At 50.7% G+C, this 16,007-nt stretch overlaps 1 protein-coding gene across 1 annotated transcript; it reads right to left on the minus strand.

The window, feature by feature from the left end:
• Positions 1–12,734: 12,734 nt before the first annotated feature.
• LOC146764536 (syncytin-2-like) lies at positions 12,735–15,786 on the minus strand. Its single transcript, XM_085564404.1, has one exon. It carries the CDS (start codon positions 15,784–15,786, stop codon positions 14,419–14,421), a length of 1,368 nt encoding a protein of 455 aa, XP_085420530.1. The 3' UTR covers positions 12,735–14,418.
• Between the last annotated feature and the right edge of the window lie 221 nt (positions 15,787–16,007).

Here is a 16,007-nt window from a genome sequence, read left to right on the forward strand (position 1 = left end):
GGACCCAAATTTCTTCAGCAGAGTGTAAGGAAAGACAATTATTTGAGAATTTGAATAGGGAAAAGTATAGAAGAGAGAAACTAGACTTGAGAGGTAACCTGATTTATCCCCGTTACTGAATTGAACATTTGCAGAAACATTTCCAGGAGGAAAAGGAGAAAAGATGAAAACGGAAAGAAATGGTAAAGGTGATGCTTAAGCAAGCTCCCAATTCCCCCTGTGTTGTGCAGAGTCCATTCAGGTGGCTGACTGGCAGAAGCATCCCAGGCACAAGCCAAGTGAGACTGAAATGCAGTAAGTGGAACCCCATCAATACATATGTACTAATCCCTATCAATACATCAATACAAACCCCATCAATACATACGTACTAATGACCCACACATCCACATTCACACAGGCTCTTGCCAATGACTAATTACATTTCTAACAGATACAGGAACACAGCATTCAGCACTAACAAAGCAGGATGCCGAGAAGCTGGTTGTATGACCCGGATGCCAAGTGTCAAAATTACTTTAGTAAAAGGAGCAAATGTTATCTACCAAGCTGCTAAGGTTAATTTATAGGTCCTGGATGAGATGTGGATATTGGCTACTTGCTTTGCAATCAAGGATCACAATGACAATATTGCGGTGTTTTGAACAGTCAAATCTGATATTCTGAACAATCAAATCTGTTGTCTGCCTGATGGCAGGGACTCAACCTTAATGTTTGAACATTGGCCCAAAGCATAAAAGGAGTCCAGAGACTGTGCTGACTCCATGTGGCACCTGCACCCCTGGTCCAAGCACTGCTAGTATCCCCGTGCTGGATTTCTGCTGCAGGGAGAAGTGGAATTTCGGAAGTTCTGACCAATTTGTCCCCACTAACAGCTGACGTAGCCAATGCTGTAAACCTAACAGCCACAATATAAGCACCCATGTGCCTGGGCATTGATGGGGTGGTGACAGGTTAAGAGAAGAAAGGAACTACCACTCAGTCCCACTTCTATCTCTCCTGTCTGAGACACTGGCCAGTGATCATTTTAACACACTCCAGTCTCATAGAACTTGCCAGTGTTTAGCCAGTGTTTGCTGTTGACATTGCCATTGCAGAAGACCCCACTGAAAACACTGGAAGCAGCAACAGCAGTGGGCAAGCACTTCATAAAATAGAGGTTGAGATTCCTCCTGAAGGATATCAAGGCCTAGCACCATGAAAGACCAAAGAAATATTCACCATTCAACTCAACCGCATTAAAAGAGATGGAACAGGGGGATTCTGAGTTGGAAAAAGGACTTTTCTCATTATTCTGAGTGATTAAACAACTTGAGCCACTAAGGGGTAACCTGTCCAGGAGACACATACTGTTTCTATCCAGGAATGGTATCAGTAACAATTCCAGCACACCCCCACTGAAGATCAAGTTAACCATCGAAGGACAGCTTATCCTTATTGCAGGAGCAATCCCTGCCAGCAGGAAACAAATTTAACAAGTTTAAATTAACAAATTAAACGCACAGGGTAGAATTACTTCTTTTATTTAAGCTAGGAAGTAAGGTAACTTAGTACATGCATTCTACACCACACGTGCTTGTCAGTTGTAAGTGCAATTAATTGAGTATGACCAGGGATTTTACCCATTACCCAAATTAGGTAACACTTCCATTATTACGTCCAAGGATGGATCCCACCAAAAAGGTGCCACGATAGAGAGGTCTTGGCTGGCGTTCCCTGGCTCCCCTGTGCAGCCTCTCATCAGCATCACAAACACTGGGGCCACGTGCTTTCCTTCCTACAGAAAAGAACTCTCATTCTCATCCAGAAGCGATTATTCAAATGTGGATACCACCTCCCATATTATATGTGCCCAGAGATGACTCTCATACAAAAGCTGCCAGATCAGAAAGCTTTCACTGATCTTGATAGTAAAAGGGTTTTAAAATCAAGGGGATTTAGGGTTAAAAGGAAAATTAAGCTTTGTAGGCCCTGAAAAAAAAAATAAATGTCCTAGGTACATGAAGGATTTGTACCTTGCTAGAACTGCACCTGTGTAGCTAGTACATGATAAATGATATGACTGTTAGATGTGATGATTGTTTAGTAATTAAATATAATTACTGTTTAATCGTAAGAATAATCATGAGAAACTGTGGTAAGGGGCCTCAGAAAGATCATGAGAAACTCATGTCAATGTATACAATAGAACAATATAATTTTAATAATTAATATGTAGATTATATAACGATAGAATATAAAATACATTCAGCTCGAAATCTATGTCTGAGTCAGATTTGGGTCTGTACCCCTGATTGCCAGAGTTCTCAATAAAAGCACCTGCAGATGATCATATCCCGTGATTATGTGTGTTCCTGAATGCTAACACACTGTCTGTCCACATTTTGTGTGGGAGCAATCCTTGGATGTTTTCAGTGCTGGAGGTGGTATCCAGGTTTCAGTGGATGAGCTCCTTAAAGATGATTGAAACACTTTTACAGGGGAAGGAAAGCCCCTAGGCCTAGGGTTCAATGTGCAGATTACATGCTGCCCAGGGAGGTAGAATTCAGTAATAATTTTCTGACCTGGCACATATTGTGTGAGAGCAATCCTTGGATATATGTCATGTTGGAAAGTTGTATCCAAAGTAAGATGGTGGACTCCTGAAGAGGAATAAAGTGATTTTCTACAGGAAGGAAAGGACATAACCCACTTTTTCTTGCGCAGATATGCTTCTCAGGGGAGGTAAAGGCCACAAAGACCTTTCTGCTCTGGATCGTCCTGTGTTAGACATCCACTGGAAGTATTTAGTATCGGCATGTGGCTCCAAATGCTGTAACTGTGCTCCTGGACATGAATGACAGTACCTTTCTTTGGGAAGGCAAACACATAGTCCTGCTGGTGGTGTTCACATGACTGCAAAGTAAAGGTAAAAGCCAGCAACAGCTTTCTGTTCTCACATGTTTTGTGTGGCAGCAATCCTTAGACATTCAATATTGGAGCTTGAATCCAAATGCCAGAACCCAGGCCCTCCAAGTGAATGACAGTACCTTTCCCAGAAAATGAAACTCCCAGTCCTAATGTTGGTGCCACAGATGATCATCTGCCTAGTAGAGAGACAAGTCAGCAAAACCTTTCTGTCCTGGAGTCTTTGTTTGGCAGCAATCCTTGGACATATTCAATATTGGAGGTGGTTTACAAAAGTTTTGACTCCTGAAATGGAATGACAGTGCTTTTGCATGGGAAGGAAACCAGCTAGCCTCAGATTATAAACTGGAGAGGGGAGGAAAATGCCAGCAAGAGTTTCCTGTCCTAGTCTGTTTGGTGTGAGAGCAATGTCTAGAGCCCTAGATTTATGCAATACTGGAACTCAGCTCCAAATGCTGCAGCTAGGTTCTTCAACGTGAATGACAGCACCTATTCTTGTGAAGGGAAACACCTTGTCCGACTGACGGTGCTGCAGATGATCATCTGCCAGGTGGAGGTGAAGGCCAGCAAAACGTTTTCATCCTAAAACACTGTGACTAGTGCTTTATTTTCCAAGGAAAAATATTGTCATTCCCTTTCAGGAGCACATATAAGGAATTTGGAAACCACCTCTACTAATGAATATGTCCAAGGATTTCTCCAACAGAATAGGTGTCTGGAGAGATAGGTCTTGTTTGCCTTTTCCTTTCCTGGGCCAACAATCATCTGCAGCACTAACAGTAAGACTAGGTGTTTCTCCTCCCAAGGAAATGTGCTTTCATTCACTTTCTGAGCCCAACCTCCTAAATTTGGCGCTAAGCTCAAAATTTGGGTCCATCCACGGATTGCTCCCACACAAAATGTTCCAGGACAGGAAGGTCTTTACTTCGCCCGGACAGCCTCTCATCTGCCCCTGAAACACTGGCTACCTGAGGCATCGTGGGCCCACTGAGCCAGAAATAACTCAGCCTTGTGTGGCCAGTCCAGACCCACCTGGGACACTTTAATCCTGGCAGCCCCATCCCTCTGTCCATTGCTGTGATGCTCTTCAGTGCCCGACTCCTGGGTACGTGAGCACCCACAGGAGGGACTTTCACAACCAGCTTGTCCCCTGGGCAGTGATGTCCTGCCCCAGCCCAGCAGCTCCAATGGGTTTCCCTTGTGCTGCCAATTGTCCTTTTTCCATTGTTCCAACCACCCCACAGAGCACTTGCCACCATCCATGAGTCAGAGCTGAGGTAGAGTTGGCCATTTCTCTCATTCAGCCATGTCCAAAGCTAGCTAGACGGCTTTAGGCTTTAAGCTCTGTAACGTGCCTGGAGCCACCTTGTCCTTCAGTGGCTTCCATAAGTTGCCATGTAGCATGTAGCATCCCATGAACTCTCCCACCTCACTCCCAAGTCCTCAGCCTTGGCAACAGCAGTAACTGCTCACCACAGAGCCAGTCCTCCTGGGGGGAAAAGCAGTCTCGCATTTGGGCCTCTGTGTCAACTTCCCCTGTGCAACTTCCCCTGGTTTCTCCTTTCCCTGTCCCCTCACTGGATCGGTAGCCCTGGTGGCCACCCCCCTTTCCCTGGAGACCAAACCCCTCTGCCCAGCCCTTAGCCCCATCCCCCACCCCTTCCCCTTCTCAAGCTGTCTCTTCCACGTGGTCCCCCTCTTTTACCTCGCTGAGCTCCCTTCAGCCACATGTGATATCCTCCACTGGAATAAAACCCTGCAAAAAGAGCCTTTCTTGCCTCTGTCACTGAGCCAGCTGTGGTGGGTGCTAAGTGAGGGTCTGACTGCATTGACTGAAGGTTATCTCAACTTGCTTTTCTGCAGGAGACAGATGATAGGCAGCAGCAACCACTACTCTAACACCCACATTTTCAATTGATGCACAACTGGGCCCTGACCTTGAGGCTTCACTGAGCCTTTTGGAAGCATCTCCATTGGATCTCCTCTGGATTCTAAATCACTATCAGAGAGAAAAACCCCAATTTTCTGGGGGATTTCTCTGGGGGTGGCCGACAACCCTCGAAGCTTTGAGGACCAGTCTAATCAGCGAAACCTCCTCTGAAGGGTTTTTTCTGACACACCAAGGTGGCAAGTATAGCCTAGTGACAGTCACCTTTTTGTATTGTTTTCTCTTTTTTTTATCTCTTAGGAGGCAAAGGGGTTAATGGAGTAGGACTCCACACAGCAGCTTTCCATTTTTGATGCATACCTACAATATGGCAGGAACCATCAAGAAAGAGAGAGTGATGCTTTTCATTTCCTGGTAGTCCGGGCCTCCCTAGCATGTGCCACCTTCACCTCTTCCCCTTCTGATGATAATCTGAAAATTTTGCCACAGGGCCAGTTTGTAATGACTTCCAAGATATCATTCCCTTTGAACATCCCGTCCCAGCACTGGCAGTCAGGTGCCAGTGGGAGCTGTGCTTCAGTGCCAGTCCCTTCTGAAACAGATGGAACCTCCTCATAAGCTGCAGAGTGCTGTATGGGTATAGCTGGCCTCAGATCCTTTGTATCCCAGACTCAAGAACCATAGGGTGGTCCTCCAACTTCCCCAGGTCCCTTCTGCTGGAGGCTCCAGGGTGGACCATTCTCCCTGGCTGCAGTGTGGAGCATTTTTTCCACACCTTGTCCTCTCCTGTCTGCTCCAACGGCTACTGTAAGGAAGAATCTCCTCTTTAATTTGTTCAAAAGCTTGTTGCTGTGAAGGACCCCACGTGAAATCAATCTTCTTCCTTGTCTGTCATATGATAGAGAGGGTTTACAATCTGACTGTAACCTGGAATATGCATTTTCCAAAATACCACAGTGCCAGGAAAGCCTGTGTTTCCTTCCTGTGGGTCAGTGGGGATATGGCTGCTATTTTGTTGACCACATCCGCTGGAATCTGACAATGTCCATCTTGCTATTTTACTTCTAAAAACTGAATTTCTTGGGCAGGTCACTTGACTTTACCCTGTTTTATGGCAAAACCAGCCTTCAGGAGGATCTGAATCACCTTATCCTCTTTCTCAAAAGCTTTCTCTGCTGTGGCACCACTTTGCTGCCTTGGACTCCAGCTCACGCTGAAGTTCCAACACGTCCAGCATGGCAGCACTCAGTGATGGTGGGACTTCATTCAGGCCGTGACAGTCCGCTGCCAGTGTCCACTCTCCACGGGACTCAGGCAGGGGCCATGTGGGGCTACTGAGGGGTGAGCGAGTCTTGCTGAGCACGCCCAGCTCTCCAGCGCCCGGATCAGCTCATGGACAGCTTCCTGAAGTTCCACTTGGTGCCATGTTGCCGACGGGACACTGCTGGGCTGGCCATCAGTACCTGCTGTTCTTCAACCCTCAGCAGGCCCACAGCAGAAGGGTCCTCTGAAAGACCAAACAAGAGATTCAGCTGTCTTAAGTTCTTCTTTATCCACAGCAGCTCTCCCAAAGCCCAGCGGTGTCCTTTTGGGTTTTTGAAATACCTCTCCTGAGGTGACATATGCCAAGGATACACGGAGCCTCTAGGCCATTAACAACTGCATTTTTCTGCCACTCATGCCCAGTCAGGAGCATTTCAGCCCCCAGTATAGTCCCTGTTGGGACCCCCCTGTCATCCCAGAAACAGAGATGGATTCTGCCCCTGCATGATGGCATCAGGGTACATTATCCACCCATGTCAACTAAGGCTGCTCCTGTGGCTCTGCTGTGCCAGGCCATGGATCCACACAATCCAACAGACCCCATTGTCCTTTTCCCACACCTGGCTGGAGCCAGGGCCCCTCCAGCTCTGATCATGGTACTTGTTGCTCGCCTCTTGTAAATATGACCTGGAGGTCCCTTCCAGAGGGTCTGAAGTAACATCAGCCCTTCAATTCTGCCTGAGGACTTGCCAAGTGGAAACTGAGTGGCATTTTTCCTTGAAGAGTTTTCTGCCTGCAAGACCACTTTGAGACTTCTATGAGACTTACCCTTGTGACACCCCTGTGAGAGCCTCATGAGACCCCCTTGAGAGACCTCCGGTGTCCTCCAGGTACCCCAGGAGTCACCAGAGGGCATAAGCCCCCAGGAAGGGCAGGTAGAAGTAGCAGTGCTCAAGGACAATGGTGACAGTGATGGAAATGGCACTGCACAACCAGCTGAAGGCCCTGAACTGCAGCACAATGAGCCTGTGCCCCACAGGTGACTTGTAGGGGTGCATCACCCGACCAGGGTCAAAAAACTGCCTCTCCCCCCAAAGACAAACTCCACAAAGCAAACACCATCCAAATACCCCATATCCCTTCAAATGCCTCCCATATTCCCCAAATACAGCTGGGCACATGCGTCTCACCTGAACCTCAATTATAAAGCACCTCATGGTGGCCAAAGAACTATCCCCCAAAATGTACCTCCTTGTGGGCAAAGAACTGCCCCTGCATCCCAAAATACCCCCCAAATACCCAAAACCCCTCTACATTGCACAAATACAGGTGGGTGTAGGGGTCTCATCTGGGCCTTGTAGGCAAACAGGGTGATCTTGGTGATACTGTACAGGGTGATGTTCGTGGAGAGCTGGGTGGAGTTCCCCAGTCTGATGTGGTCCCTGAAAGCACCAACCCTGTGGGTGCCCCATAGAGACCCCCAAACTACCCCACAGACCCCCTGCAAATGTTCTATAGGGACCCCTGACTGCCCCATAGTGACCCACAGCTGCCCCCGTGCTCCCCAGTCACCTCCCCATACCCTCCGTGGTACCTGTGATGGAAAAGCACTTGCCCAGCAGGATGAGCACAAGGAGGAAGATGAGGAAGCTGATGGGGTGGAGGGAGCAGCCAGCATGGGGGTATGGGGAGGGCTGGGCACCCCCCTTCATCATATCCCCGACACGAGGGTCTCTGCACCCCTACACCTCCTGTACTCCCCCAAGCCCCTCATTACCTCCCATGACTTTAAAGTGCCCCTGTGCTCCCCCATACCCCCTATACTTTGCTGGGAAAGCCCCCCAAACCCACCCAGAACCCCCAGCCCCATCAAATCTCAATATGCCACTTGGACCTTGAACCTCCCAGTCTCTGAAGATCCCCCAAATCCCAATGTAACTTCCCCAGAGCCCGATGCTCTCCAGTCCCTGCAGCTGCTGCTGGACACCACAAACCTGCCCATAGCCCCACAAGCTCCACCTTCATGCTCCATGCTGGCAGCCACCATGAACCTCTTCAGGTGGTGTGGAGCAGCTGCCACCCCAGACAGGTCTGGGGGGACTGGAGGGGTGAGCACAGGATCTCTCAGAGCACTGCCTCCCCCAGGCCCCCTTGAAGCTCAGATCTCCCCCAGATGCTTGCTGATGAGTAACGTGAGGATGATGATGAGGACGAGGGTGATATCTGTCTCCAGGACACCTGGGGAAGGTGGGGGGCAGGGTGAGAAGGGCTTCAGTCCATGAAGCCCCCAATACCCACCAGGGTATCCACAGATGACCCCTGCATTGCAGCCCCACCACAATTCCCCATGTACCCCAACCCCTTCAGCTTCCTCACACCTCAATAACCTCAAATATATCCCCCATACTGATGCACCCCAATCCTTCCAACCCCCCCAAACCCCTAAACAGTCCTCCAGACCCTCATATACATCGCCATCTCAAAGTGCCCCAATCCCTGCAGCCCCCCAGACCACCATAACTCCCCATGTAGCCCCAGACCCTGATGTACACCAATCCCTCATCCCCTCCAGAGCCCAATAAGCCTCCTCAGACCCCCATAACCCCCAATATACCCCCCGATCTCGATGCACACCAGTCCCCCTTGCACGGCCTTTCCCCAGCCGCGGCCGCACCGAACTCATCAGCCGAGAGGTGCCACGCCCGGCAGGAATCCCCGGTGCTCGGCACCATCTCGTACTCCAGCTCCAGCCCATGGCCCGGGGGGCCGAGGCCTTCCTGGGCTCAGATGTGGGGTGCTCGCCCCGCGTTCGCTGAGGACTCCGCACCACCAGCGCTCGGGTCGGGGCGGAAGCTGCAGCCCCGGCACAGCGCAGTCCCTGCAGCCCCACCCGCCCGCCCCCCATCATTGCCCCGTGCACCCCGGTCCCTGCAGCCCCCCAATCCCCCGAGCCCGCCCGTAACCCCCCGGCCGAAATGCGCCCCCCGTTCTGACGGACCCCCACTCTCCCGGCGCCCCCGTTCCCGACAGGGCCCCGCCCTCAGCCTCGGCCCCGCCCCTCCCGCAGGCCCCGCCCAGCCCCGCTGCTGCGCGGGCCCCGCCCCTGCAGGCCCCGCCCGGGTGACGTCATTGGGCAGGCCACGCCCCCAGATCAGGCCACGCCCCCTGCGCCGCAGCGGGGCCGCGACTCTGTCCCAGTACAGACCAGTACAGACCAGTACAGACCAGTACAGACCAGTACAGTCCAGTATAGACCAGTACAGATCAGTACAGACCAGTACAGACCAGTACAGACCAGTACGGACCAGTACAGACCAGTACAGACCAGTATAGACCAGTACAGACCAGTACAGACCAGTACAGACCAGTACAGAGCAGTGCAGACCAGTACAGACCTGTACAGACCAGTACAGACCAGTAAAGAACAGTACAGACCAGTACAGACCTGTACAGACCAGTACAGACCAGTACAGACAAGTACAGACCAGTACGGACCAGTACAGAGCAGTACAGAGCAGTATAGATCACTACAGACCAGTACAGAGCAGTACAGATCAGTACAGACTAGTATAGACCAGTACAGACCAATACAGATCAGTACAGAAAAGTACAGACCAGTGCAGACCAGTATAGACCAGTATAGAGCAGTATAGACCAGTACAGACCAGTACAGACCAGTATAGACCAGTACAGACCAGTACGGACCAGGACAGACCAGTACGGACCAGTACAGACCAGTACGGACCAGTACAGACCAGTACAGGCCAGTACAGACCAGTACAGAGCAGTATAGACCAGTACAGAGCAGTACAGAGCAGTACAGACCAGTACAGAGCAGTATGGACCAGTACAGACCAGTACAGACCAGTACAGCCCAGTACAGCCCAGTATAGCCCAGTACTGCCCACTAGCAGCCTGTAGAGTCCAGGATAACTCAGTACAACTGGCACAGCCCACTATAGACCAATACAGTACAGTATAGCCCAGTATAAGAAAGTAGAACCCAGTACAGCCCAGTATTTTCCCCGAAGGAACCAAAACCAGCTGGTTCAGTCTGAGGAAGGGGAAGAGGAACCAAGAGCAGCACGTGGCAGCAGGGGGATGGCGCGGCCGGGGAAAAGAGGCTTGGGTGTCCCAGGGGCCCCCCAGACTCCGGGAGTCTGCACCGAGGCGAGGTGACCTAGCTGTGTGGACTCGTAGCCCTGCCAGCCCCTCGGGGACCCCTAAATCCGTCTGGGCAGGGGCCTCCCCCACCTACGTCACTGGGAGGTGGGTGGGGCAGTTGTGACAAAAAGCGATACCCCAAACTTCCCGTTTCTAACCCCAAAATCACCCAAAGCAGAGGCAGTGGCATGGTGGTAACTTGACGGGGAGCAGGGGGGTGCCCAAAATCCGTGGGGGGTGGGGGGCAAGGGGTCCTTGGGGTGTGTGGAGGTTCTTTGGCCCTAGGGGAGGTCCTTGGGCTCTGGTTGGGGTCCCTGGAGTGTGTCTGCCTTGGCTGTGGATGGGGGTTGGGGGGTCCTCTGTGCCCTTGGTTCCATGAGGATCTGGAGGATCACAAAGGATCCTTGGATCCACAAGGTGTCGAGGAATTTCTCATGGAACAAGGACATGCTATCCTTGATGCTATTCCTTTGCAGGAGCTGGACAACCCTGGCCTGCAGATTACTGAGTTATTTTAGTTACTTTAAAGTACTTAGGACATCCTTGGAAAGAGAATAAGCCTTGTACAAGCACAATAGCCAATGCTGGTTGCTGAGTAGTATATGAAAACTATCACATATTATAACCTGATCAGATGCTTGTAGAATAACAGCCAATCTATAAGTGACAATAGCAAATAAATATTCATTGGTTACCATAACATAATTTCATATATTATGTTAAGCAATGAATGTTAATTTGCTATTGTATTATGTAAGGCGATAAAGGCATAAAACATGAAGAAAATAGACAATAAAGGAGGATGACATCTAGCTGTATTGATTTGGGTGTCATTACTCCAGCTGGTTCTCCATGGGACCCTCTTCAGATTGGCAGCAACAAGGGGTCTTGATTTTCATGCCTACTAAACATGGATTAGGAGATGCTGGGGATCCATATCAACTGGGGATTGATGATATCAATCTGTAAATAAGAAAAGTATACAGGACAAAACAATTCCCTCTGTACCCTTTTCAGTATAGTGGGTTGACTTTGAATACACTTGTGCAATCTGTCTAATTAACCACTGAAGAATTGACGACTTGAATTATTTCCATGGGCTTGTCATGTTTGGGTGTTTGGAAGAAATATGAATGAGCCTTTGTCACTGAATTTCTATACTGAAGAGCTCAAGAAAGAAGATGCCTCTGGAGTAGGAAAATTCATCAGCAAGCCCCAAGTGGCTGAGGATGCATCCCCATCAGAGCAGGAATGAGCAGAAATGGGCTCAGCTTTGGGGCTGCCCCAGCTCTGGGATGGGCCCTGGGCCTGGAGCAGGAGCAGCTCTGGAGGGCCCCAGGGCCGGGGCTCTTGTGCTGGCCTGGGCAGATGGGATGGCAGGAGGGGCTGCAGAGCTCTCAGCACCTCAGGCAGAGGGGAGCAGGGCACCCAGGGAGCTCCTTTGGCCTTAGCCAAGCCCCTTCCCCCATGGTGGGGCTGAGTCCTGGCTGAGCTGCAGCTGCTGCTGTGCCCTTGGCAGGGGCTGAGGCCGTGGGGCAGTGCCCAGAGCAGCCTGGGCTGAGCAGAGCTGTGGGGCCAGAGCCGGCTGGGCTGTGCTGGGGAGAGGCCCTTGGTGCTGCCCAGAGCTCAGGGCAGCTGGCAGAGCTGGCAGGGAGCTGGGCTGGGCTGGGAGAGCCTGGCACAGAAACCATCAGTGTCCATCGCAGCCTGGCTGAGCGGGCAGGGGCAGGACTCAGCCCAGGCCTTGTGGGGCAGAGCCAGCACCCGGGCAGGCACTGAAAACAGGCAAGAGCCCGAGAGAGGAGGTTGCTCTGTGCCCTTGGGGCATGGACAGAGCATGGAGGGGCCCAGGACATTTGTCAGCGCCAGCCTCTGTCTGTGCCAGCCCTGGGCAGCCCTGGCTGCTGAGCCCAGCTCTGCCCTGGGCTGAGTTTGGCTGTGGCCCAGCTCCATCCTCCTGCGGGGCTCAGGGCCTGTTCCCGGCCATGGCCAGCCCTGGCCGCCTCTCTGCTGGCCCAGAGGCCGGCAGAGCCCGGGCAGGGCTGTCTGTGCAGCCCCACAGGTGCCACGGGCTCGGCAGGAGCTGGCAGAGGCTGCCCAGCAGGGAGGCCATGGGGCACAGAGCCCCAAGGCTGCCCAGGGCCCCACGGCACAGGGGCCGTTCCCAGCCGCAATGCTCCTGTCCTGGGCTGGGCTGCACAGGGGCTGTGGCACCATGGCTGGGCCAGCACAGGGCCACAGAGGGGCCACGCAGCCGCTGCCGGGGCTGGCAGCAAGGCCGGGCACAGACAAAGAATTGCTGAGCATGGCCTGCGCTGGCCAGGGCTGCCTGTGCCCAAGGCAGAGCTCAGCTGCCCTTGGGGGCTGCAGGAACACTCAGGAGCCCAAAGAGCCTCCATGGCTCTGCTGGAGACCAAGGCTGGAGCAGGGAAATGCAGGGCTGCCGTGCCATGGGGAGGGCATGGAATTCCAGCACACACCTCAGCTCTCTGATGGTCCCGGCACCGTGCTGGGCCCTGTTCCAGACTGGAGCAGAGCAGATGTTGATGGCACAGGAGCCCTGCAGGGCTGGCTGGGACCTGCAGCTTGCAAGGTGCTCTGCTCTCCCTCAGCTCCTCTCTGAGAGATCCAGTCCCAGCTCGGCACCTCAGGGCACAAGTGGCACTGCCTGGTCATGGGCACACAGCTGATATCTGCCTGGAAAGGGACACAGGTATTAGTACTTGTACATTTCATAATATAGAAACACGTTTTTATTATCTGGGTCGAGTAGTTTTAAGAAATGACAAAGCTTTCTACCAGGAAGAGAAATTTCCTGGATGTGTAATGATGGCATAAGTAGAAGAAATACTGATATTTCCTCCATCTTGTGTCACCAATACTCTCTTTATTCTTTCCTCTCCCTCTTCCTTCAGGTGTTTCCAGCTCTCCTGTTGAAATGGCCATATCTAAAGACATCACTTCACGAGGTAGAACTATGTCCTTCCCATTGCTCCTCCTGCAGCTTTCCTCCTGAAGCTTCTCTACAGTCATTGAGCTGCAGGAAATTGCCCAATGTTTCTGAAGTTCAAATAAATATCATATTAGAGAACATCTCAATTGGTCTTATATCCATCACAGACTTATATTTTCTTATGTCTTTATCAAAAACTGTTCCTGTACAGAAATCCCTTATGCATGGGGAACATATCAGATGCTGCTGGGATATCACAAATAGCTGAGGGAAGAGCTGTGATGCTTATTAAACTGTTCAAATGTTCAATTTGTGTTTGTTGGCAAGAAACCTTTCTGTGCCTCTGAGTGTCACCATCCCTGAGCCCAAATGACACAAACCTCATGAGTTGTGGTTCCCACTGCAGGGGCTGCACTTGGACCTTGGCTCTGCACAGGAGAGCTCTTCATCCACTTTCCCTCTTTTCCTCCCTCTGGCCATGGAGGGAGCTCCTGATTTCAGCCTGTGGCTCGGGTGTGCAAAGAGCAAATCTGGGCAGAATCGGGGCAAGGAGGGTTGGGGGGACCTTGGGATCGGTGCTGGGCACAGAAGGTGTTTTCCACTGCTCTGAGACTGCCTGCTGTGCACAGTGGATTTAATAGCCAGCAGAGGAATGACTTTTGCACTTGATGGAGCTGTGCCTTCCCCAGGCTTTGTTGGCTGGCAAGAAATGAACATCCCTCTGTGTCTGGGGCAGCTCCTTCTCCAAGGAAAGCAGGTGGGAGTGGGAGCCAAGGAGCTGAAACCTGCAGGTGCAGCCTGGGCTGGAGGGAGCTCAGATTTGCACAAGGCTGCTCTGAGTGCCAGGGCTTGGATGGGGGAAATGGTGGGGTGGGGATAGGGACAGAGTCTGATGGATTGTCAGCCGTAAAGGTGTTAGAGGAAAATGCCGCGGGAGACAAGACTCATGATATCATGATCATCAAGTCTCAGTTTATTGTAACAGATTACATAGTTTATATATGTTCGTTAATTAGCTCATACATATTGCAAAAGCCAAGCTCATGATTGGTTGCTATGTGACTTGTACTATTATCTTAAAAGTATCGTTATGATCGATACATGCCTGTCCGACTGGCCTTGCAGTTAGAACAGCTTAGTACCCCCTTTGTTCTTCTCTATCTACTTCTACATACTAAGCAATTTCAATATCCTGCTTTCTGCACATCATCTATTCTTCAGGGCCATGCGAACTTTGCAGCAGTCACGTAGCCCTCCCTATTTGGATTAACTTTACAGTATCATGTCCCTTGTCGTTCAACCATTCCTCTGTCAGGCTCTCTTCATCTCCCCCGTTTTCCTTTTGGACAAGAAGGTGTGCATTCAGCATTTTCTGCAAAAGCTGCTGCATCAAGCCTTGTAAGCAAGTAAACACACAGGGCAAGACAAGCAAAAGTATCACAATTATGCTTAGAACTATTATGCCATATTTGATGATGTCCCTCAACCATGGTCCAATCCCCAATCCTTTCAGCCAGCCTTCCAAGCCCAATCCGTCCTCCACCTTCAACTGTTGAGTTAGCTCGGTCAATTTTCGTATTTGCTTATGGATGGATGTAGAGTGGTCAGATAAGTTCATACAGCACATTCCTTCAAATTCCTCACAACCATGACCTTGGGCTAGCAATAGGAAATCTATAGCCGCCCTATTCTGCAGTGTGGCATGTCTTACTGAGTCTACATCCAAAAGCATGTCACTTAAGGCCTTTGATGTAGCATTTGTCTGTTTAGCTAGCCAGCACCCCAGCTTGTTGAGTTGAGCTAATGCTCCTGCTGAGGCAACACCAGGCGCTAGGAAAGAGGCAGCAATAATCGCCTCAGGGGACCAAAATCTAACATTATCTTGACAGTTACTGGCAAAGTTATGTACACTGCGTCGCAATCTGCTGCCATGATAACGCCGAGCCATGTCTAATATCATTGATGTGTTGGGTGTCAGCAATGACAATCTTCCTAACGAACAAGGGCCTCCCTTTATTCTGGAAGGTATGCCAGCCCAAGCTCTGTCACCACAAATAAAGAATATTCCTCGGGGCAAAGAAAGCGGATTATTTGTTGACTTTGAAACCTTTTTGGCCGTGTACTGACACCAGATACTACTGTTTCTGTAAATTGGCAAAGTGGAATTAATGACAATTGCAGACTCATTGATTCCCTGTTGCTTGCTTGTCCAGTTAAAGTACAAACAGCAATCCATGCCAACTGCCCCCAGTAGCTCTAGCTCCTGGGGTTCTGCCGGGGCGATCGGTAAGTAGGGCACCCACCTGTCCCAATTATCTACAGTAGTATTCAAATTTAAATTATCGCAAGTTGGAACACGTGTAGGACATGGCCATGTATCCAATGGTAGACCGACTAGGCAGGTGGAGAACGGATTGCCTGGGGAAGATAAAGCAAGACAGATGGACTCTTGCCCTGTTAGATTTGCCATTGTGACCCATACATTTGTTTTAGGTTGAGGTGGGACGTATGCCTGCACACTTAGCAGCACAGCTGCGATGACGAAACCTCCTACACTGCGTGTCCCATTCGTCTGGGTCAACTTGCCACTGAATGGGGATGCCAATACCATTCTGACAACAGGAATCTATAATCCCTGTCCTTTTAACACCTAGAATTTTCTCTACTAAGTGCTGTACCCTCCAAGCTAGCCTTCTTAATTCCAGGTCTTCTCTATTTTCTATTAATCTCAGGCTCTCCCTGATAGGCTGACCTGTTAATCGTGTTAAAGCGCGCTGTGGTGAGTCAAAGCTCCACTGGCGCTGACAGGTAAGACACCAGAATGCAGAGGTA

The sequence above is a fragment of the Lonchura striata genome, chromosome 33 (genome assembly GCF_050655825.1).
Source record: "Lonchura striata isolate lonStrDom1 chromosome 33, ASM5065582v1, whole genome shotgun sequence".
NCBI classification, from domain to species: domain Eukaryota; kingdom Metazoa; phylum Chordata; class Aves; order Passeriformes; family Estrildidae; genus Lonchura; species Lonchura striata.